The sequence below is a fragment of the Pezoporus flaviventris genome, unplaced genomic scaffold (genome assembly GCF_033815535.1).
Source record: "Pezoporus flaviventris isolate CSIRO_AGI_PZ_B2104156 unplaced genomic scaffold, CSIRO_AGI_Pfla_v1 ptg000002l, whole genome shotgun sequence".
Taxonomy (NCBI): domain Eukaryota; kingdom Metazoa; phylum Chordata; class Aves; order Psittaciformes; family Psittacidae; genus Pezoporus; species Pezoporus flaviventris.
Window position 1 is genome coordinate 10,586,901 of NW_026892550.1, and position 22,921 is coordinate 10,609,821.

The 22,921-nt window shown below is 38.4% G+C and overlaps 1 protein-coding gene across 3 annotated transcripts; it reads right to left on the reverse strand.

Moving 5' to 3' along the window:
* Window positions 1-4,383: 4,383 nt before the first annotated feature.
* On the reverse strand, window positions 4,384-22,408 carry ZBTB49 (zinc finger and BTB domain containing 49). Of its 3 annotated transcripts, none has more exons than XM_061469116.1 (8): window positions 22,282-22,408; window positions 20,729-20,902; window positions 17,574-18,679; window positions 11,650-11,696; window positions 8,441-8,514; window positions 7,670-7,752; window positions 7,417-7,578; window positions 4,384-5,725 (listed from the first exon to the last, which is right to left on the reverse strand). In XM_061469116.1, exons 2-8 carry the CDS (start codon window positions 20,878-20,880, stop codon window positions 5,067-5,069), a joined length of 2,283 nt encoding a protein of 760 aa, XP_061325100.1. In that variant the 5' UTR covers window positions 20,881-20,902; window positions 22,282-22,408; the 3' UTR covers window positions 4,384-5,066. The 3 variants fall into 3 exon arrangements, with proteins under 3 accessions (XP_061325100.1, XP_061325107.1, XP_061325095.1); XM_061469123.1 differs by lacking the exon at window positions 22,282-22,408 and adding an exon at window positions 21,795-22,200; XM_061469111.1 differs by lacking the exon at window positions 22,282-22,408 and having other exon boundaries at window positions 20,729-22,200.
* Between the last annotated feature and the right edge of the window lie 513 nt (window positions 22,409-22,921).

Consider the following 22,921-nt stretch of genomic DNA (forward strand, 5'->3'; position numbering starts at 1 on the left):
ACACACATGTGAATATCAACTACCAACAAAAATAAATACACATTGAAACAGTAGGGCTACTGTCTTTAGAAAAAACAATGTCCAAGCCACTAGCTTGTGTCCTCACTAGGCTGTGTTTTAAAGGTGATTTTTATCTATTTGCTAGGATGGAGATTTAATAACAGAGGTGGAAACCAACTGTTCAGAGAAGGCAAATTCAATAATAGATGTCAGTAAGGATTAATGAATAAGGCTATGGACCAGAAAGCACAAGGCTGTGTGTACCAATACAAAGAAATCTATTTGCAGCACAGTGGAGCCCAGGTCACTTTGAAGTCATTAGCATACTGAATGCTAATGCCAGTGTAGCTGCATTTAAAGCTGTTCAGTTTTCATTGGAACACATTTTCCAAGCTATCACATTTTCCTCCTTCAAATCCGCCTGTAAAGCTCATGGTTATTTGCTTTCTATTAAGTCTTCTGTGCAAGCAGCGCCATTCTTGTTTCTTGTCATGTTTATGTATTATTTCTCAAACAGGTGCTTTAGTAAGAAAGCTAAATATCCAAAACTATAGCACACAACCCAAAACACAGAGCCTGGAGACTTTTAAAGCACTTTACGACTATGTGGGACTCCATTTACCTCTACAGTTTTCCTCACTGAGCTTGAATATGTTAACCTCTGGTCTGGATTATGAGGGGTGGGTAACTGGCATGAAGTGAGCAGCAAGAATTGAATGCAGCTGTCCACGTATGAATGGAGCTACCCACAGTGGGGAAGACAATGAAAGGAAAGAAAAAAGTGGATTCCAGAAGCAAATGGCCTATGGGGCCAGTTCCACTTGCTTCACACTGATTTTGTCTTAAATTTGGCTTCCTCTTGTATATGCCACTTGGATGTTTTGGGAAGACTTCATGTGTAGCAGTTACTTACATGAGTTTAAGCCTATTTGGGCTTGCTTAAGCGGCCACAGAAACATAGAACAAGTGCTCTGCTCAGACGCCCAACCTCTGAATTCAAGAAACTGCGGAACAACTAGTAGGCCAGGTTTAAAAAGAGAATTGAAGAATGCAGATAAAGCCTCAGACCACAGAAACATTGTACGCGCTCAATGGCAACAGGTAGTAAAGTGGCGAGTCCTTCCTAATGAAGTTATCCTTCCTTATACAGCTTTTTATTTTCAGTTCCAACTAAACTAAATTGTAAGTCTTAAGCAGAGGATTTTGTTGTTCGGGTTTGCTTGTTTGGGTCGGGTTTTTTTTGGTTGTTTTTTTTTTTCTTTTTGAGTTGGAGTTATTTGAACTAAATTCTATGATGTGTCATTTTCTTATGTACACACAGAAAACATACCCACATAAAAATGGCAGGTTACATTCTGAACAGGATTAATGAACTTAAATCATCAAAACCCTCCAGTAACGCCTTCAAAAGTTTAGCCACTACTCTTGTTTAATTGTTTTATGTTGTGCAGGAGTCAAGTGACAGAGGTATCTCTGCCCCGAACCCTAACTAAGCCCTGAGCGGTCACCTGTATCTTCTGGAAACAAAAGTGATTCAAGTTTGCAAGATGAACCAATAGCAGCTCTGAACTGCAGGAGTTAGTCTAGTAAGTAACAGCTGTTAATCGATTTGACTATCCCACGCTGGTTAACATCCTCTTACACCCATTATAATGGCACTTCAGCAGTGCCTGCTCCTAGCCACTGACTGATGCTTATTCATAGCCCTCACTCAGCATGCTGACTATGGGTATTTACAAGCAATAGCTTGGCTTGGAAATACTATTGGTTCAAGAGTTCTGTCATGGTTTCCACCTGTTCTTCAAAGTCACAGGGTAGCTGCTGTTTTCCAACTGTGCCAGCATTAGGACTATTGGACCATATTTGCTATTCCCAAACATCTTCTTCATTATGGACCTATGGAAATTATCAGGATGCAGAAAAAGATCCGTTCAGGGAAATTTTCTACAGAGGTCTCTAAGAAGAGCTCAGACAATACTAAATTGACATATTACATTTGATTTGGAAATTCAAAGGCAGAAAAGTATTTTCTTGCAGCCAGGCAGTGATATTCTCATTGCAAAGTGGCTGCAGGGATGGGGCTTCTTAATCCAAAACATCTTACTCCATACATAAAAATTCATTCTCTCCCATCTGACTCCATCTATCTACCCACCTTTTGAATTCTCTCTCTTGCTCAGCTTTTCCTTCAAGCCAGCCTGAAATAACAGTTTCTTAGCGCTCCTGCTCAGTGCTGCAACTCCTGCTTTTTCTGGTTCCAGCTGCACAAACTCAGATGGGACTGCTTTCTCCTACCGGTGTTTTCTCTGCTTCCTTCTCAAAGATGGCACCTTGCAACACGGTGTTGTATCAAACCCTCCAAAACTGCAAACAATAGTCACAATCTGGCAGCACAATTGAGAGCCTTCATGGTTTTGGTGTGAAACCATCTCACAGAAAAAAATACTGCCAAGCAAGAGAAGTTATCCTTAGCGCAACATGGCTGTCCCCTTGGCACAAAGCACTTGATACTGAGCAATCTAATCTAATAGCATCTCAAGATGCTATTTTCACCTTAAGACAGTCTTCAGCAATAACACATTCCTCCAAAGTGTACAGACCTCCAGTATTCTCATTAACAGACAAGCACAAAGCTTGCAACATGGTCTGTTTTAAACCTATCCTGTACTGCCTCCACCAAAACACAACAGAGAAAGCAAAACCATTGCAGAACCAGAGGCAACTCCAAAGTTAGGAGTTTCACAAACTGCAGATTTGTCCTCTCCAAGCAACAGAATCCTTGTGGGAACAGCATCAAATTTCTCTTTTCTATTGGGATAAGTAAATGTAAAACTAGTTTCTGACAAGAGGAAAGCTGCAGAGCTAGTGACTGGCAGATACTCACATTCTGCCTTAGGCACTAGTACAAGGAAAGCGGAGCAGAGGAGAGCATGAGCACACACGGTCAGGGCCGGAACCATAATACATGGCTTGCTGAATATCATGTGGATGATTTCCACAAAGGTCTGCAGCGTTCACCAAATGAATGAGGGAAGACCTAGGGATTCAAATATACAAAGTGTTCCCTGCTTAAGCCTAAATAGGGCTGTGTTCTGCTGTCTTACATGCTGTTTGTAAAATTAAGCACTGCAAAAGCTTCTTTGACTTCACTGGCTGGAAAAATGCAGATGTTTGAGTTTCCCAATATATGTGCACTACAAGAAAAGAAAAATGGAAAAAAATTCCCCATTTGCTCTCCAGTGCATCTGGGGTTTTCTTTTAACTGGTCTGTTAATGTAATGAAAAAGTTTCTCATAACATTAAATGATGACTGAGAAATCTGTATCTTTCAAGACTTAGGTACGCAGTGTAATGTTCTGCCCCTTTTGTTTTAAGGGGTGCTATGGTCTGGCCAACCATACTGTTTTTCTCATTTCAACTCAGGGTGAAAGCAATTAGAAACAGGGAGGTAAGGGGCCAAATAAAGGAAGGGAGGGAAGCCAGAATTGCAATGCATGGTGTTAACACAGTAAGAAACTGAACAGCTAGTCTTGAATTCCAGGCAGGGGAAAAGAAGTGATGAGCACTCTACAAATATGAAAACACTGTGTTTTCCAGGCTCTGAAATTCCACAGAATGCAAGCAGTGGACTGTAGGTCACCCATGGTCTGTTCTACCAACAGCCAGACAACCATAATAGATTTGAATGTTTGCGCTGTAGATAGAAGTGCCAATATATTTTCTAATACCAGGACAATGTGACATCACATGTTAATTAACAGACAGTTACAGCTATTAGATTTACAGAAACGTGATTTTTCAGCAGAGGAACTGCAGTGTTATTAACCAGTGGTGATACCAGATCTTGTTAGCTGATGTAAAACACTGAAATCTACTTCTCAGCCTACATTCTCCTTACTGGAAGTAAGCAGTATGTACTTCAGACTTTCCAGTCTGTGAATGAAGTTCAGAAAAAAAGGTTAGTACAAGGATATTTTCGTGTCAGAAACTACAGTATGTAAGGAATGATTTAGCATAAGGCTTGACAACACATTAAAACTTGTGGATGGATGGAAAAAAAGTTATGCCAGTAAAACCCAAGTGACTGTGGCAAGCAGTTTGAAAAGCAGCAACAGATCTATACTAAAATGAAATGCAACCATTCAAAGCACTGAAGCAGAAAAAGGCCTGTAGGCCTTTCTTATCGTGTAGCAGTCTATTCATTCCATTAATTAGCCATTGCTTTACACCAGTTCATTGAAATGAAATATACTGGTGTATTGACTGAACTTATAGTGCAACTCTTCTTGCAGTGGTATCCCCATTAGCACTGTAAAGATACCTGGAATGGATGGAATTATGTTACTGAAAATCTTCCATAAAAAGATGAAACACAGAGAGCAGTTAATATACAATGTAAAACAACTTCCCTTTATTCGCATTTCCTGATCTTGGTCAGATGATCCTTGTACAAATAATCTGCTGTGCAAAATAGTTTATAAAATACTAAAAAAAAGCTTTTATTGTAAAAAAATAAAGTTTTCTAGATATACAGTTACTTTGCACTATCACAAATATTGCCAGGGATTTAACATTTACATTTAATATCACAATACTCAAGTCATGTAAACCAATGATCCTACCGGTCAGAAAGCTACTACCGAAACTCAGGTTCACTAGGGATGTGTTAAGTACTTTCTTCTTTTCATATATACACCCTTACACAACTCTGATGACCATGCTTGCAATTGCACCCGTATCATGAAATCAGGCATTGGGCTATCCTTTCCTCCATTATCAGGTGAAAAATACCAAGTCAAATGGTAAATTTAATCAAAGAGCTAATTTTAGTAAATCATAGCAACACATGCGCTACACAGTGCAGTGACAGAACAAAAGTTCCCCAAGCTGCGCTGAGAAGCAGCGTCAAGGCAGCCAACGCTGGGTTTTGGGCATGTGTATGATTTCTACCAGTATCCAAGCCAGCTGGCTTAAAAACTAGCTCTGGCCTCTCACTGCTGCAGTGCGATTGCAATCATTTTAGCATGAAATGCCTCTAAGAAATTTTGATGCAGTCACCTGAGCCCTCATTGTTCCAGTTCACTTTCATTCTGCAAAGTCTTCATAGCTAAACCCCAGAGGGTCATGCTAGAAAAGAATGGTCCTTCATTATTCTTGTACACAGCAGACAGTGTTCGACTGCCTAGTGGGTCACTACAATGACTGTCCAAGCTAACCATAGAGGAACGAATCATTGGAATATTATCAGACTGTAAGGGTTCTTCTGCAGAAGATATATCTACACCTGTGTAACTATATGGTGGTGGCGGAGTTTGCTGGGGCTGAGCCTTTGGGAGTTTAGCAGAATCCACATTCAGTTTCTGCTGGTTTGCGGAGTCATGGTGTTGAATCATTGATCGCAGCTTACAGTAAGAATCCACAGAACTATCAAATTCAGCTGGACGAATGGGGAATTTAACAGACACTGGTAACAAGGTAACAGACATTTCTTGGCCAAAAGAGTCAGAACTCTGAGACTTGTCAAGGTCAGATGTTTCAATTCCTTGAGTAAATTCATCTAGTGCGTTTGAACCCTCATCAGTGGCTTTACAATGCATTTGCTTGTGCCGCCGCAGAACAGCAGAACGGGTGAAGCACTTATTACAGGTTTCACAGGTATAGGGTTTTTCTCCTGTGTGAGTCCTCACGTGCCTACGCAGGTCACCTGAGCCTGCAAAACATTTCCCTACAAGACAAAAGTGACAGATTAAGATTTTGTTCTTAGCACCAGTGCATAAGCATGTTTTAATTAGTGAAGATATCACTTGATGGCATGTCCCAGTCACGGCACTTTGTTTATCTACAGCTGGTTCAAACAAGTTCTGTCTATTTTTACAATAACCTGTTTCTTCTTGATCTGATTTTCTAACTTGTGTTTACCAGTGCTTTAGTTTTAGTCTCCAGAGATGGGAAAATCCATTAGTATCTAAAAGCTGTGAGTGCCCTCAGTTTGTATCAATCTTCGTGGAGGAAAAAATAAAAATAAGCAATTTAATTTGTCTGTCTGGAAAACCAGTATCCTTGATAAGCTTCTAAATATATTCTATTACCACACTGCAGAGAAAACTGAGGCTGAAGCAAGGCAAAGTGTAGAACAAGCAGAACCAGAGAGCATTAATTTCCAGAATTGCTACCTCACATTCTTTAGGACAGTGGAAATAAGATGATTCCTATTTGTGGTTTTAGCTCATTTTACCTAGGCTAAAGGTTATTTTATTTTGTGTGAACAGGTACCAACTAAAATGAACTTGCATTATCTGAAAGCTCGGTAAAATGGCAATCTCAATTTTCAGAATCATACTTTTTATTCTACTCCCAAGATTTCTCTTCAGAAAAGCCATTAAACAGTAACAGTGAGATTACAAATTACTGGAATGATGCATGTGGGTTTTCTGCATAATGTGAATGCAAAATTCTTAATGCTTGATCAGATCCTTTTTGTACAATTTTTGCCTTCTCAGTGCAAGATGACCTGGCTGAAATGAAAAAATAATCAAAGAGCACTGTAAAACAAGATCAAAAAAGGCCTATTTTAATGGCAGCAACACAACTGTTTGTTTATACTTTTATACCCTGCATGTCTCTATTTCCTCCTTCTGCAAGACCTTCCCGTAATATTAGCTTTTGTTGTGCCTCAAGACATTACAAATAAAACATATTGCAACTGGACATTATCTGAAGGAGCTACCCTCTGCCAAAGCAGATTCCTCAGAACATAAATGAAATTATACCAAAACAGCTTAAGGGCAGAAAAGCAAGTAGGATGCTCAGTAAGGTATGAGGTAAGCACAGACAACACAACTTCTGAGAGCTGTTATACAAGGATGAATCAATGATCAAAGAGGCATTTTCAAACCACCTGGAAGTATGATGTATCTAGCAAGTTTTGAACATGGACGTTCTTTGGTACGAAGCATTGGTCAAGTTTTGATTTTATTCCAGATGTTGAAGCAAAAGGTTATTATCAAACTCTATGGTTGAATGCAGTTAGATCAACTGGGGGCAAAAAGAAGAAAAAAAAAAAAAAAAAAATCAGCACCAAAAAACCAGTGATGCCAAACTTGAATTTCCATCAGAAAGGACTATACTGAAAACAAATCATTTTTGCAGCAGCAAGTACATGTACAGTGTTGATTCTTCTTACTTCCTTTCTGTATTCTTCAACAGAAATTCACTTTTGAATTTATTTACAACAGCTAAAGGAGTTTAATACACCAAATGAAAGACTATGAAGCATTCAAGACAGATTTTCTGACAAGCTTTCACAACATGGTATTTCAATTTAAAACCATTTTGGTTAATTGCTATTCTGCTGACATAGAAACTTTTACTTATTTAAAAAGCAGACACAACCAAGCCATGCACATTAAATCTTACCACATGCTGAACAGCTGTATGGTCTCTCTCCAGTATGCCTAATTCTGTGCTTTACTAATTTTCGTTGCATGTTGAATGACTTCCCACATTCATCACAGGTGAACACTTTATCTGCTGTATGAGTCTTTTTGTGCTCCTTTAAATTACTGAAGTTACTGAATCCTACAAAAATACAACAGAAACTGAAGATTAAAATGACTCCTCACATTTCAAACAAAAATCCTCAGAGGCAGAAACCTTGGTTCTTACATACCTCTGCCACAGATATCACACAGATGAGGCTTTTCTCCAGAATGAATAATAATATGACGCTGGACATCACCAGAAGCAGCAAATCTGTAACAGAATATGGAAACCCAATTACAGTCTTTGTGAGACCCTTATTCTCCTATAGCGATTATCTTGTGGAAAACAACTATAATGAATGCCTGATGTTATGAACAAAGATTAAGATCCACAGATAAAAGGATGCATTTAAGAAAAAAAACTTTAATCTGGTAATGTCCAATTAAATTTATGCTAGGGAAAAAAACAACCAACCAAATAACCCTTTTCACTATTAATTTTATTAATTTATTCTGCATTTAATGCTACTCCTACATTAGTATATTTTCTATCCCCTGTAAGCCAAAGACAGAAACATTTAATGCTTTGCTTAAATTTATCAAGTTTTCCATACTTCATAATTTCCATGAAATGTAACAAAAATTCTATGACCAAATAACAGAAAGGTACAAACCCACATGATTGTCACTCACACTATTCAAAATACACACAATATTCCCTTAACTAAAGACACCAATATACAAGAAATTCAGTAAAGACCACAGGCTATATATGTGGTGACATGTTTACTTATTATTGAGACTTGCAACAAGACACTTGGAGACATTTATGTATTTTAATCCCATCAGTTCTCATTTAAAGTTAAAGTCTTTAAACCAAAATTGAACAGTGTGCTACTTCAGCTCTTGGCCCCTAGTTTTACCATGTTAACTTTACTAAGATGCACAGTTCTACTCACCTTTTCCCACAGATTTCACAAATGTATGGCTTTTCACCAGAATGTCGACGCAAATGTGTCTGGAGATTACCTGCCTGAAGGGACAGTAATTTAAACATTTAAATTCAGCTAGCCTGGTGTTGTATACAGACAAAAAGATGATGGAAACTATGAGACTGCCTTTTTATTTCTAATTCTAAGGCAGTGACGATACAAACCATGTATGAACTCAAGCATTCTTATCTAGTAAAGAAAGACTACCATACATTTCAAGATCAAATTGGTTATGTATGCAATTATACACTGACAAGAACAGAATATAAGAAGAAAAGCCTGGAATCAAATGCTAAGGAAAATAAAAGCCCTGTAGTTGAAACCAGATCCAATTATAAATGAAAATTACACTACATAGATTGCAGTGAAAACTTCCTACTAACGTAGCTCATGTTAGTCTTACTTTCCCTGTCATACAAATAAAATGTTATTAGGGCCTCTGAATTCACCTACTGGGAGGTTAAAAAGAAAAGAACAGGGTAAACATTTTTCAATCCGCAAAATACTCCAAGCCAAGGGTTCCAAACCTACAAATATTTACTCATACCAAAAGAAAACAGAACAGGAAGTACTGAAATGAAAAAATGGGATTACTAAGAACTAATTTTTATTATGTATCTTTCCTCTCCCAGTCCTGCAACAATTACTGTCATCAGAGTTCATAATATACCAGAACTAGGGCACTGCAGACACAGACACAGAGAACAATACTAAAGGGATCACCGTTTGAACCCTGAGAGAGCTTTCTTTAACCCCTGTAATGTTTTTCAGACAACGGTACGACTGAACCGTTGCTCTCTCAGGCCAAACTTCGTAATACTGAACCTCAGTTAAAGAGAGGCATCAGACACCTGTTTCTGAGGAAGGAAAATACTAACCACAGAACAATTTGTGCTTTGCAAAGACAAGGGATTTTACGCAGAGGTGCATTTGAGAGAAACATAAGAAAGACAGAACCTTTACCTTTATCCACGTCACAAAACAAACCATATCACAGGCATTTGAAAGTTATTCTGGATAAAGACAGGGTGAATTTGAAGTGCAACAATTATTCTGAAATAGTTCTCAACAGGGATTTTTAGCCAGAATAAAAACATTTTACAGAGTAGCAAGTAGATCCATTTCTTTCTTACAATACTGTCACTTCCTCACGATGAGGACATTAACAAGTGCTCGGAAAAATCCTTTTACTAATACTTGCAGTATACCACTGCTCACAGATTTGGAGACTAGAGAGAAATGCTAGGCTTGGTCCATTTGTAACTGGCATGCTTTTAAACTGAAGGAACTAATGCATGTAGTTGCCCATGATATCCTGGATCACCAGCCAGAGAAGCACCACATAGCAACGGCTCTGCAGCTGTAATGGAAGATGCTAGCTTGGAAATACAAAAGGAACTTTTTTGTCCAAAAGTCAAAGACATTTATGGTTATTTGTTCCAGGCTATGAGTTCCTATGTCAATTTTCCCTACTTTTTTCATTTTCTGTTTCACATTCCAACACACAGAACATCAGTTACATTCAGCAGGAACAGACATACCATCAGGCACAACTGCACTGTCTCAAAGCACAGAACACGAAGGCTCAAATAAGAAAAGTATTACTATTTCTTTGCCTGCAAGCTGAGAAGATCAAGAACAAGATCAGAGATGGTCTTTTAAATAAAAAATAGACAGTAAATATCCTTGCATCTTACTTGCATGATTCAAACACATGTACATTAGAAGCATTCAAGTTCTTTTTTATGACCAGAGAAAGAACTGCAGCACATAAGCTGAATGCTGTAGGTCATATTCTGGAGCCGTAGGTACTGTCCGTTGGTATTATCTACCTATATCTTTGGGCAAGTGAGGTAATGGGAAGGGGAGGGAAACTGTTTAAGAGTGTTTAATTAAAAGGCAGAAATTTCCAGTTTTACTGGGGTTTGTTTTTAATTGAAGAGGAGCAATGCATATTGCATGAGTATGCCACGCTTTTTTTATTCCCTTTACCCACAGAAATGATACAGAACACCACTCCATTCACCAGAAGTACTTTTAATGGAATTCAGAAATACTCACTTATTTCTTTTAATAACTAGAAGGTCAGCCATCAAAATGAATGAAAACGCACTTTCTTTGCCAAATAAGCAGATCCAGTTTTGCTCAAAATGACTTTATAAGTATGGTGAAACAGTACTGTTCACTGGACACAATGTTACGTTCATATTCAGTAACAGAGTGGAGGATGCAACTCCACCAGATCATGGGTCAAAGTTGTCCCAGTGGTGGACTACAAAACTGGAGCAAGAGAAGTGCAAACACTGGTGTGTGGGCAGACAAAGACCACATAATTCTAATTCTTAAACCAGGACCATCAAGAAAGACCAAAGTTATTCAATGGTAATTATTATTTAATCTCATTATAAAAATATGCATCTATTGTCGCCTGTACTTAGGTACACATACCCAGCCAAGAAAACAGAAAAGAAATAGACATCTTGGAAACATAAGACAACTAGGCACCAAATCTGTAGAAATACAAGATCGCTGTTGTAACCAGAACAAGAAGTAAGCACTGAAGGGCAAATTAAGACACAGATAAAGTTTGGGCCCTGTGTGCAAGTAGGGAACTTCACAAGACTTTTTTGTAAATCCTAGCTGAATTTTGTCACTTCAGACAGGCTGCTGTTCTTCACAGAAGCAACTAAATTATATGGATTTATATGGATATAAATTTGACTAAAAAAAAAAAATCTGCTTAATAATTCACACCATTTAGGAAGAGGAAACTCTTGTGAATACAACATTATACAAAATTCTAACTTGTATTTTTTTCAGACACTGCAAAAATGTTATTAAAAACGTATCCCTAAGCATAAGGCAAAAGAACAATCTAAGACTGCTCTCTGCATTTTAAAAATAGTTGTGTCTCTTTATAGTTAAATATTCATTTGAAGGTAAAATACATAACATCTACTGAGAGCAGACAGAATCAAAGGTACAAAATGTAACAAAAAAAAATCTAAAACATTTAACATGTTATTTTCAAATAAGACACTTTAATATTTTATCCCTAAAGTGAAGTCCATTTTTGAAGAAAAAATACCTATAAGCATAAACCCAAGTGTTTGAGAATCAACACACAGATGCATTTTATTTTCAAGTGTAAATACCATAATATAAAATATTCCCACCTGTGAGAAGTGTTTCCCACAAATGTTACATTCAAAAGGTTTCTCACCTAAAAGGAGAAGAAACAGAACATAGAACTTCTAATAGTTGCAATAGAATAGAAATGTTCTAAATTGACTTCCTTTTACAACATGTAATGTAAGAGCAAAAATATCCCCCAAGGAACACTTACCATATATTTAAGGGGAAATTCAAGGGGAAGTACAGTATATTAAGGGAAATTCAAGGGAAGAAGTACAAGGGAAAGTATTTACTATTAAGCTTGTGAGGCAGATTTGCTCAGAAACAGAATTTATCTTTCAAAACAACTAGGTAGAGGAGTTTTGATATGAATGAAAATGTTTTGTATTCTTTTTACTTTTTCCCCCAAATGCAAGGGGTACCCAACATCCTGGAAGAACAGAATAGGTGACGAGGTCCTGCAACAACAACAAAAGCTATGGGAAGCGCACCAGTTTTCCCACTTGTCTACACAAAGGCTCACTCTTAAAAAGAAAGAGGAATGCAGAAATACTAATTTGGAAGGATTCCATTTCCTCTGTTCAATGTGTACCATACATGTCTGATAGCATGTAGCCATTCCTCCCAGCAAGTATATATTTGCCTTCAAATTCTCATCCTATATAAGAGTATCTAATAATTAACCCAAGTATTTTGCTCTATAATTTTGAATTTATACTAGTAGCCTTGACACTCCAAAACCGCACGAGCAGCTTTAATAAAAAATTAGCACTGCCCACTTTAGCTTTTGAAAATAACTCTATTCTCAATCCAGAACATGACTACACAATACTTCAGCTGTCTGTCAGCTATCAGTTTAAGACAAGTATCTTTTTTTAATCACTTTTTTTCCTCTTCAGTATTTCATAAAGGTAAGGTTTTTTCCCTGTTAGTTCTTGGTTCCCAGGTCTTTACACATGTTGATAAAAATCTCTACGCATCTTCTAGAATTTTTAAAACAGTAACTCCTCAAATACCATTGAACTCAATAACAGAGACTTCTAAAGATATTTTCCATGAGTCTAACTATGTTAAAATGATAGATACAATATGGCCCACAGGTACAGGGAAGCAAAACTAGTGTAAACCCTTGTGATTTTGAGTGCAGGTATTCCCAGAAAGAAAAAGAAAGAGATCTTACACTGTGTTTTATCTTGGTGCTGAATCAAAAAACTGTCTACTCTTTAAATTATAGTTTTCCTGATTTTACAGAACACCTCCTGGCATTTGCAGCCAACTCTTCCAGCAAGTAGTCTGTACATCAATTTTCTTCATCCTTGGAAGTGTTAGGAGCAATACATGCAATATCCAGGTATTTTCCTTCCCTGCTGCCAAACACAGGTCATGTTCTTTCAACATATTTCAGGATCAAGGATTAAATGCAACTCTCAGATTTTAAAACACAGAGTAAACATACACAGTTACATGGCTTCACAGATAGCAATCATGCAGTTAGTCTGACAACCTGAGGCTGCATCTACTTTTTCTACTTGATGAAGAATGGAAATCTTACAGCAAGTTCTGAGAAAACTTTTATTCAATTAAAGAAAAAAATCTAAGAAACCAATAATTCAACTATAAAGAGCACTGAGGCTTGATTTCATTACGGCTCTAAATTTGCAAACCACTAAAAATTCTGGTACTGACAAACATAAATGAAATCAACAGGGAGCAAGATCTGTGGCAACTGGAAAGGCTTCTGACAAGTGTAAAAGCATCAAGGTAATTTGAAATGGAGGACAAAACACACAAGTAGCAATTTCTGCAGAAATTACCTACACAAAAAAACCCCACACCCAAGTTCCTGTTGACACAAAGACTAGTATGGGAACAGAAACCCACTCTGAAATAACTAGAGAAGGAAGGAAGGAATGGGAAGCTCTAATTTCTCAAAACTAGTGTGTAGGCTGTGTGCAACCTCAATTCTGCACCTGTATAAAATGCCAAACCATCAGACATATCAAGTAGCCTACTCCAAGAATGAATTATAGCAAAAAAAATACTAAATTGCTCCTAGTGGTGTAGCGTCCTTCAGGTAAAGTGTGGCTTCCTATGGCATATTTGTAACAGCGCAGCTAGTGAGCTGAATTCTTCTCCCCCCATCACTGGTGAGACTGTATCTGGAGCCTTAAGATGAGAAGGCCAATAGGAAATCTTACTGGTCTCCACATGCAATGGGAAGACACACGTAACCAGGTTGTTCTTGAAGGTACATGGTGATAAGACAAGAGGCAACAGACACAACTTAGATGATGAAAAACTGCAATTATGTATAGGAAAAGAACTTTTTACCCCTGAGGGTGGTCCAACACTGGAACTGGTTGCTGCAGTGGTTGTGGAACCTCTCTGTTCCTAGAGATATCCAAAATTTGACTACACTACACAAGGTCATGAGCAAAACAACCCAATCTAATTTGACCTTCCTTGAGCAGAGAGTGACCTCCAGAGATCCATTCTAATCCAAATTATTCTATGATTCTATGACCAGCATTAAATTACAAACCAACTAATCTTCTCAAAGACCATGGCTGGATCAACAGCAATAGAGAAAATTTGGGGAAAAGTAGTAACTGAACTACAATTAAGACAATGCTTAAACAAACATACAGGGGACTTGACTTTTGAACCCTTGGACTGTTTGTGTTTTTTATCTTCTGTTGCATCCTTCTTGCTGAAACTCCACAAGAAGAGATCAAGTACATAGTCACAGGATCAAAGCAAGTGTGTCAACTCCAGAGGAGAAAGGTATGAAGGCAGAAGCAGTGTTCCTGAAAAGTTCACAATGGTGAGGAGCAGAACCCTCTAAGGCATGGAATGCTGTCAACTTGCTCAAGTAAAGCTCAGAATAAAAAAGTTCTTTCCACAGGGTTAGGGTTTGGATTTTTTTTTTTTTTGAGAGGATATTTCCTGAAACTTTTTTTTAAAAAACCCACCAAACAAACAAACAAACAAACAAAACCCAAATCCAAACAAAACAGAGAAAGAGAGAGGGAAAAAAACCCAACAACACAGGCAAAAAAAAAAACCCAACTGAAACCCCACAAAACCCTGTATGTTTCTGACAGGTAAGGACTGTATAAGACATATGCTTGCTTCCTTTTTTCAGACAGGTCAATCTAATAAAAGACAAACTATAACAGTCAAGTCAAAATCAATCTTAAAGTCAACGCAATAAACTCTGTTTAGAGATTCCCTTAACTATCCACTAGCAATACAATTAGGACAGCTAGATAACCCAATACAATGACTTGTATTGAACACAATATGCCTGTCCTTCACTTAGAAACTCACCAATGTAACCATGATAGCCTGTAAATTCTTTAGTGGCTCCTAGTATGCAGAGAATTTCACATGTGCTTTTTCTTCACAAGCAGGCCACCACAGCACTTGTGCTGAAAGACTTGTCATTTCTAGGCTAAAAACTGGCTTACCACTGTGAAAGGTTCATTCTAGTAACTTGCTTCCCTTACCTCTCTGGCAAAGCCAGATTTGGAGGACTTTCAGTAAGCACTGTAATACTTAAATACTTGCTAACTCTTGCTTAGTCCTAGAAAATTAATGTTTTAAAATCAAATTGATTAGCCAGCAATTTGCTATGCTTTCTGAAGGGGCAAATGAATGGAAATGTCTTTTAGCATACACTTACATTACTTAATTACCAGTATACTTAATACTAATGATACAGATGTGCCATATACCTTCAGCTACAGATCCTTCCTTTATTAACATCCTACTTACTATCCATTGCAATTTTCCAAATACTCTCTTTGCACTAGTTGGATATTGAAAAAAAATTAACATGACCCCAAAATAACAGGCAAGCAAACAGGCCTATCTAGTCATATTCCTGCATCAACTTTCCATCCATTTTTTATGAGCTCATTATTCGTTAAACTTACGCTCTTAAACTTTGTCAGTTTAACACTGAGAAGTTGTTAGAACATCATTAATGGCACATTAAGTAGCATTCAATCTGGAATTTTTTGAACACTATTGGAAGGACACAATATATGAAAAGCAGCAAGGAATTCCTGAATCCAGTGTTTACTCAGACTAGTAGAGAAGGACCACCACAACAACTCTAGGATCACATTATTTTACACAATGTATAAAGCTAGTTCGTATCTGGCAGCATTGTCGAATGTGAAACAACATCTAGAGCTTAAGTAGAGTGGAAGCATGTGTAAGCATACAGACCTCAAATAAGAATAAAGAAATTAATTGCAACACACATAAATAACCTTGCACAGCTACTGCAACCCTTTTCCTCTTTTTCCACTATCTACTCTCGTAAGCATTTGCTGGCCATGCTGTGTCAAAGTAAAAAAAAAAGTAATTTGTAAACCACTTGTATAGCCTATAGTCTAGGCTATAGTCTCTTCTATAACCCAGTGCTCCCCTGACCCTTAAAATACATTAAAAAAGGTAAACTACACTCTGAACCTCACGTTTTAAATGGTTTAACAGATTCAAAACCATACAATAATAAAGTCTATCACTCAAGCAGCACACTCTTAAAAACCCAAGTAGTTTAATGGGCAGAACTCACAAAACACAGATTTCTTCCAGTGATTTAGATGTCTAAGGAAGGGAAAATTCTAACAGGTTTCTCACAGTTGGGGTCTCTCTTTCACATAGATTCTCTAGCACAAACTTACTTGTTACTGACTTCAGAGCCTCTCCCTCAGGTGGGACTTCTCTAGATGCTCGATCTTCTACCTGATCACCTATTTTCCTGACATTTTTAAGATATTAAAATATACCTTATGTCAGCTCAAATCTGATAAAAGATTAAAAAAATACAAGGCAAAGAGAGGATCTAGGTAAGACACATGCAACTCTTTCACAGCAGATCAAATTAAAAATAATAAAATAGTATTAGCAATGTGAACATACAGAAGCAGTCAAAGGCACCAAGTGAAAACTTCAGGGAACTAATGCAAAATGTTCCTATTTTCAGGTTCTGGAGAGATTTTTCTCCTAATAAAATGGAAAAATAAATTCTTAATACTAAGGATTGATTAATCAAAGAAAATAGTGTCTGCCAAGAGGGACTCATACTTACTTTTAAAGTACCAATGCAAAGGGATACTTGATAAGACAGAGGGATGTGTTTGCATATTTAATACAAGGAAAAAGAAAGGCAAAAAACATTCAACAAATTAATCAGCTATCTCAAGGACTTGGAATCAACAGTGTCACAAGCTAAGGTGATTCTTAAACATCTAAAACGCATATCTAAAGTTGTAGAAATAGAATGCACAGAGCAGACAAATTAGTTACTTCCACGTTAAACTAAGTCTTTTCACTAAAATAAAAAGATCCTTAAAAATAAATCTATGCTAGGTTTAAAAAATAACACTACCTGTGAATTTTTAAGACAAAGTAAATTAATTCAAAATTCCCATTCACTCTGCAGCCTACTTATCCGTAAGAGCATTATGTCCTGGGTAAATACAATGAAAGTTATTCATACTAGGAAAAAAGTATAAAATTATTACAGAGCTTATTTCTACAGGCTAAAAGAAATGACCATCAAGCCCTAATCACTTGTATCTTACAGCAAATATATGATTAGAGAGGTCATCTAGAACACTTCTTGTATTATCTCCTATCCACTTATCATTGTTATGTGACTCAAACTTCTGGGCCATCTGACAAACTGATTAGAAATGCCTCTTCTAATTGCAAGACAAAAATAAAGTTTTTGTTGAAATATCACACAACATACTTTGAAAAAGAACACTAAAAAGAAGTATGAAGGAGAGCTCTTTCAGACTTTATTCCTATATGATTAATCATTTTTTTAAAAGACTCCCATTTTGAAAGTTAACCCTTCACCAGCATCTCTGAATCAACAGATACTGCAAGACAACCTCTTTAACTGAAATATTTGCTCTGCAGACCAAGTTATTGATAACTGTACCTGTATGAGACCTTTTATGGAGCTCCAAATTGCTTGGGTGTTTGAAAGACTTCCCACATAATTCACAAGTATATTGCCTTTGTGACTGAAGAGTCTGTGATTGTCCTTCTTGTTCCAAATGACCTTGAGATCTTTCAGCTTCAACAGTTTGGTCAAAATTCTCAGAACTTACTAAATCTTCAGCTTCTTTTTCACCAGTAACTCTTATACTCGTCATGTCCATGGTACTTTCATTTACAGATTCAATTACTCCTGTTACTCTACTGTCATCTCTTTTAGGCTCAGGCGGCTGCTCTGCAGATTTCTGAGACCTTAGAAAATTTAACTTTTTGAGGTGTATTGCCTTTTTCAACTGCATCTGTTTGGTGGGCTGCACAAGTGTGCTTTCTGCAGCTTGCTCTGGAACAGCTTCATTCAAGGACTGAGCCAGAAAGTTTGATGGTAAATGATCTGAGGTCTCCAGAATACACTCAGAGTGGTTGACAGTACAAGAACTATTCTCTACTGTGTTTATTTCTGTAGATGGGTTGTAAGAAAAGGGTTGTTCTGCTCCTCTCTCATGATTAGAGGAAGCATTTTGCTTATAGAACTGTTTACTGTAAAAGTCACGTAGTTTATAATAGTAATTTGGTTGTTTAAATGGAAGCTCTGTGCAGTTGCCATCTAAGGAGTCTTGTGGTTGTTTCTGTCCGTCACCTGAGGGTGCGTGAAGATTAACAGACTGTGATGTTTGTGAACGGTGGTCAGTCAAGACTTTGTTAGCTTGTGTGTCAGATGAGCATTCATGTAATAGGTTTGTTCCATAACTGTCACTGGCACAGCTAGTATCTGCAGTCAAAGTATTCTGCAGTGAAAATACACTATTACAAGGCATGCTAGCTGTCTGCTCTAAAGCTGTAGATGATTTTAAAAAGGCGTGGCAAATGTTCAGTACATTCTGCACTTGGAGACACTGTGCAATATCCAACATAGCTTGTACGTTGTCCTGGCTAAGGTCCAGGTGAGAGGTGTACATGAAGTCCAAAATCTGGCCTATGCCACCTACATTTTTAATGTTCAAGTGAAAGACATCATTCTTCTGGCCTGAAGAATTCTGGAAAAGGGTCCTGATAAAATAATGCAAATATTCAATCGCAAACACAAATAATTCACAAACACTTTTTATAAAAAACACACATATACCTCAGATTGCCTGGCATGAAACAACAATTTACTCTGTATGGTCTTATCTACACTGTTGTGTTTTTGCAGATGAACATCTCAAAACTGTTCAATATATTAGTCCTACACAAGTACACTAGTATTTATCGAAGCAAGGGATCCTTTATGTAACTTTAATTTTCCATTTTTTAATGTCTCAAAATCAGACCCTATACAAGTGGTTTCCTATTCAATGTTCTTTACGTACTAGGTACAGGGGTGTATTTATGGACTATTTGCAAAAGTTGGTTGACTCAGAATGGTGTTTCTCCTTCCAACACAGCAAATGAAAAGGGACATGAAAAACTTTCTAGTAAAAAGCAGAAGACAGACCTCAAATTTAGCTTAATTATTCTCTTCTGGTAACTGAGCTTGTCCATTGAACTTTACCAGTAAATCTTGTTAAATTCTTCTTTCTCCACAAGAAGATGAGAGAATAGTAAGTAAGAGAATGTCATTATTTTCAGTCTGTTCTCTCTCATGCAAAGAATACACTTTTTTACTGGTACTGGATGAGAACCAAGTAAAAGAATAATAAAAGAGTACAGGTACATTAGCTTGTAACAGCCATCCAACCAATACCCACAGAATTGCCATTGAATCTAGTGTCTGAATTCACAAGACCTTTCACTGTTTGATGTAAACTATTCTTGGGATAAGAGCCGTAGTTCTTCACATGCATAACCAGTCCTACATTAAGCAGGTTTGTACTCTGCCTCAGGAACTTCACACCCTTCCATTAAAACCCTCAGTCTCCAACCTGACACTCTCACAGTAAATAATGATATCTATAAATATATGGGGTCAGGTCACTCTTATGTAGTTATTTTCCTACACTAGGAAATGCCCTGAACCTGATGATTACTCTCAAATTAGGTTTTATTTAAAGGTGAGCATAGTATCAATGAGCTCTGACTCTTAAGAAAATAAGAGGCTTCAACTCAGAGGCTTAAACTAGGCTTAAACATTAGAAATGCAGAGGCTACTCTGAAGCCAATGCCCACATTCAAATTCTTTCATAATCCAGCCCACATTAGCTAAATTAAAACCAGAGCTATAATGAACTGGGACCAAGATCTGGGTAGAGAGTTTAAATTAATTAGTCACTTATATCCTATTGAATTTTCATAATAATTGTGGGTTTAGTTCTTTTTAACTACTTTCAAAATTCAGTCTTTAAGCATAATTTCACATCATCAGGATTACAACACTAGAAGAGAAAAAGGAAAAACAACCTTTTTTCCCTGGTCATAACATAGAAATAATTTTCTTATGTAAGAACTGGTAGTCAAGCTTTAGAGACTTTTCAAGAAACAATGTCTAAAAACTGCCAGATCTAACAGGTTACTAATAGCTAACATAAAACACTAACTTTGGAGATCCAGCATTCCCCACAATTTGGAGGATCAATGAGGGCTATATAGAGGTGAAAGAAATCAGTGATATGGCTTCATAGCCCACCTTTAACACACAAATGTTGTCTCTGAGAATCTGTTCTAAACAGAAATTCAATAACAACCTGTATAGTCAAATTTGATGAAACAATTCACATTATCTATAAACAGAGAACGTGAATTGTTTCCTCAGTTACATTCCTTATCTGGCTCTGTTCATGTACTCTACTATGCTCCTTGTAAACAGTTATTTTTTTCATACTGAAATATCGAATACCAGAGTCCATTATATGAGGCACCATAAGTAAGGATCAGGAAAATGCCAAACTAAACCAGTGCAGCAGTTAGCTACGTATGCCTAGAAAATAAATTATGATGGCCACAGCTTTTAATTAGATTTAATACAGATGTATCTATGGGCAAAAAAAAATTTATCTTTCCCCTTATACTCCAACAGTTCCTTAGTCTGCAACTACCACAAAAAAATACCCTTCTCAGAGAAAAACTCAACCAACAGCATTTAAGTTCACTTTTTGAAACGAACCATTTTCTGTCACATACCTGAAATATTGACTGAAAGCAGCTAATACATTTTTGTGTGCTTTGAAGCAGACACCTTTCACCACCAGCATGCAGTCACAGAGAAGACCCTGAATGCGCTGTTCATGTAGCTGCTGGAGAAGATGACAACTATGGCTAGCAACAGTGTCCATGCTAGAAAATCACTTAAATTACCTACAATGAAATAAAATGCTAAGATGAATCTTAAATATTAAATTGCAAAAATTAACTTAGAAAATCAAGAACATTTTTACAATTTGTTTAGGTTCCCAAGGAAACAGACTTCAGTTTACACCTGCATTGTGAGCTCTAATGGCATTTTTCTGATCAAAGATGAGCCACAAGTATGCTCACCAGTAGATATGCAGACATACAGGTAGGAAATATTGATTTTAATTAAGATTTTCTTGCAACAAACACCTTCTGCCAAAACATGCTAAAGGGACTGCCAATAAACTGAACTCTATAACAATAAAAAAACCTCAATTTAGACAACTTCGGACAAGAATTAGATTCTAAGGCAAAACCGTATCATACCTACAAAACCAATAGCATTTGTAGAAGAAAACCTGCATCTACAACCTCTAAACTAAAAGGAAGAGCACTGTAGTAGCATTATTTATTCCCAATTTGTTGTTGTAGGGAAGCACATTTCCCACATGAATCTCATTCATTAGACAAGTTAGCATGGCAACTTTTTGTTATTTTTAATACAATGCGATATCTCTTTTAAAAGTCACCTCTTCGAACAGGCTGAAGGGAAGACAAGTAACATTCCCACAAAACACGTTTCCATTCAATCCTTTTTTTTAAAAAGGATTAAACTCTTCCCCTGCACACTTATAAATATGAAAGGCACATTCCAACTATTAGAACAATTAGAACTGATAACAGTCTTTTAACTAATGAATGAAGCAGAAAAAGCACCTTGGGTTAAACATGACAAGAAAGTGATTGCCCCCGTTTCCAATTCTCAGGAGTGCTAAGGGCTCCACATTTACTGTGTTATTCCGTGATTCACTTCCTCCTGCCGCATTAAAGTGGGCTATTACACTCTAGTTCTTACTATTCTTGTCATATCTTTATTTTTATATATAAAGCATTACCACGCTTTAAAATAAAGCGAGCACGTCTGTTTCCCAGATAACAGCTTTCACAGCATCTTGCAGCACCCCTGAATTCAGACTCTCCCACCTGAGAAGGTGGCCGCCGTGAGCCGCTTCCGAGCAAGCGGAGCCCCAGCAGCATACCCGCTATTTACGCTGAAGCTGCCGTGCCTGACTCAAGGCCCGGCACGGAGCAGGGCACAGCGGGAGCGTCTGCTTCAGAGGACAAGATCGAGCACCGAGGGAAGAGCGAGCTCTGCCCAGGATCAGGCGACAAGCCGGCACCGCGGCCAAGCAAAGGACACCGCAGGCGGGATGGGTAACGGGTTCCGAGGAGGACAGGGCTGAGGGCGGGCAGAGCGCTACCCACCGCGGCGGGGGTAACGCGGCCCGGCCTGGCAGAGGCGCGGAGGGGAAGGAACCGGCCCTGCTCAGCCCCGCACTTACCGGCTTCCGCCGTCTCCCAGCTCCATCCCCGCTCAACCGCCCGGCGGCAGCTTCAGCCACACCTCCCGCCGCTTCCGCTGCCGCTCTCCGCTTCCGCTTCCGCTGCGGGGTGAGGGCCGCGCAGGCGCAGGGCGGTGACTTCACGTGCCGTTGCGGGGACTGTTGGTAGGTGGGGGTTGAGGCGCGGTGCGGAGCGGAGGGCAATGTGTGCGGGGAGCAGGAGCGAGGTGAGGTGAGGGCAGGGCAGGGCAGGGCAGGGCTGCCGAGGGCCTTCCTTCTGTCCCTCCCGCCCCATATGGCTGGGCCCCCATCAGGCGGCTTCCGCGTACCGGTGCCGCTCGCCCGCACCCGGTGGAGACGGGTGGGCTGCAGGGAGCGGGACGGAAGGACGGGGTGGTGGCACCGGGAAGCGGAGGGGAACCGTGAACTTGAGAAACGCACCGGCATGGGGTAGGTGGAATAGGGGAGTACTGGTTTCAGGGTTACTGGTTTCCCTTGTGCACAGGTACCAGGCGAAATTAGCTGCTTCTGAGCATGCATAAATCAAACTGCTTAGGTTTTCTGCGGGAGGATGAACAGCTGCATTCATTTTCAGTCGTTCGAGTGCATCTTTCAAGCTGTAAACCTAAGATCTCCTCCT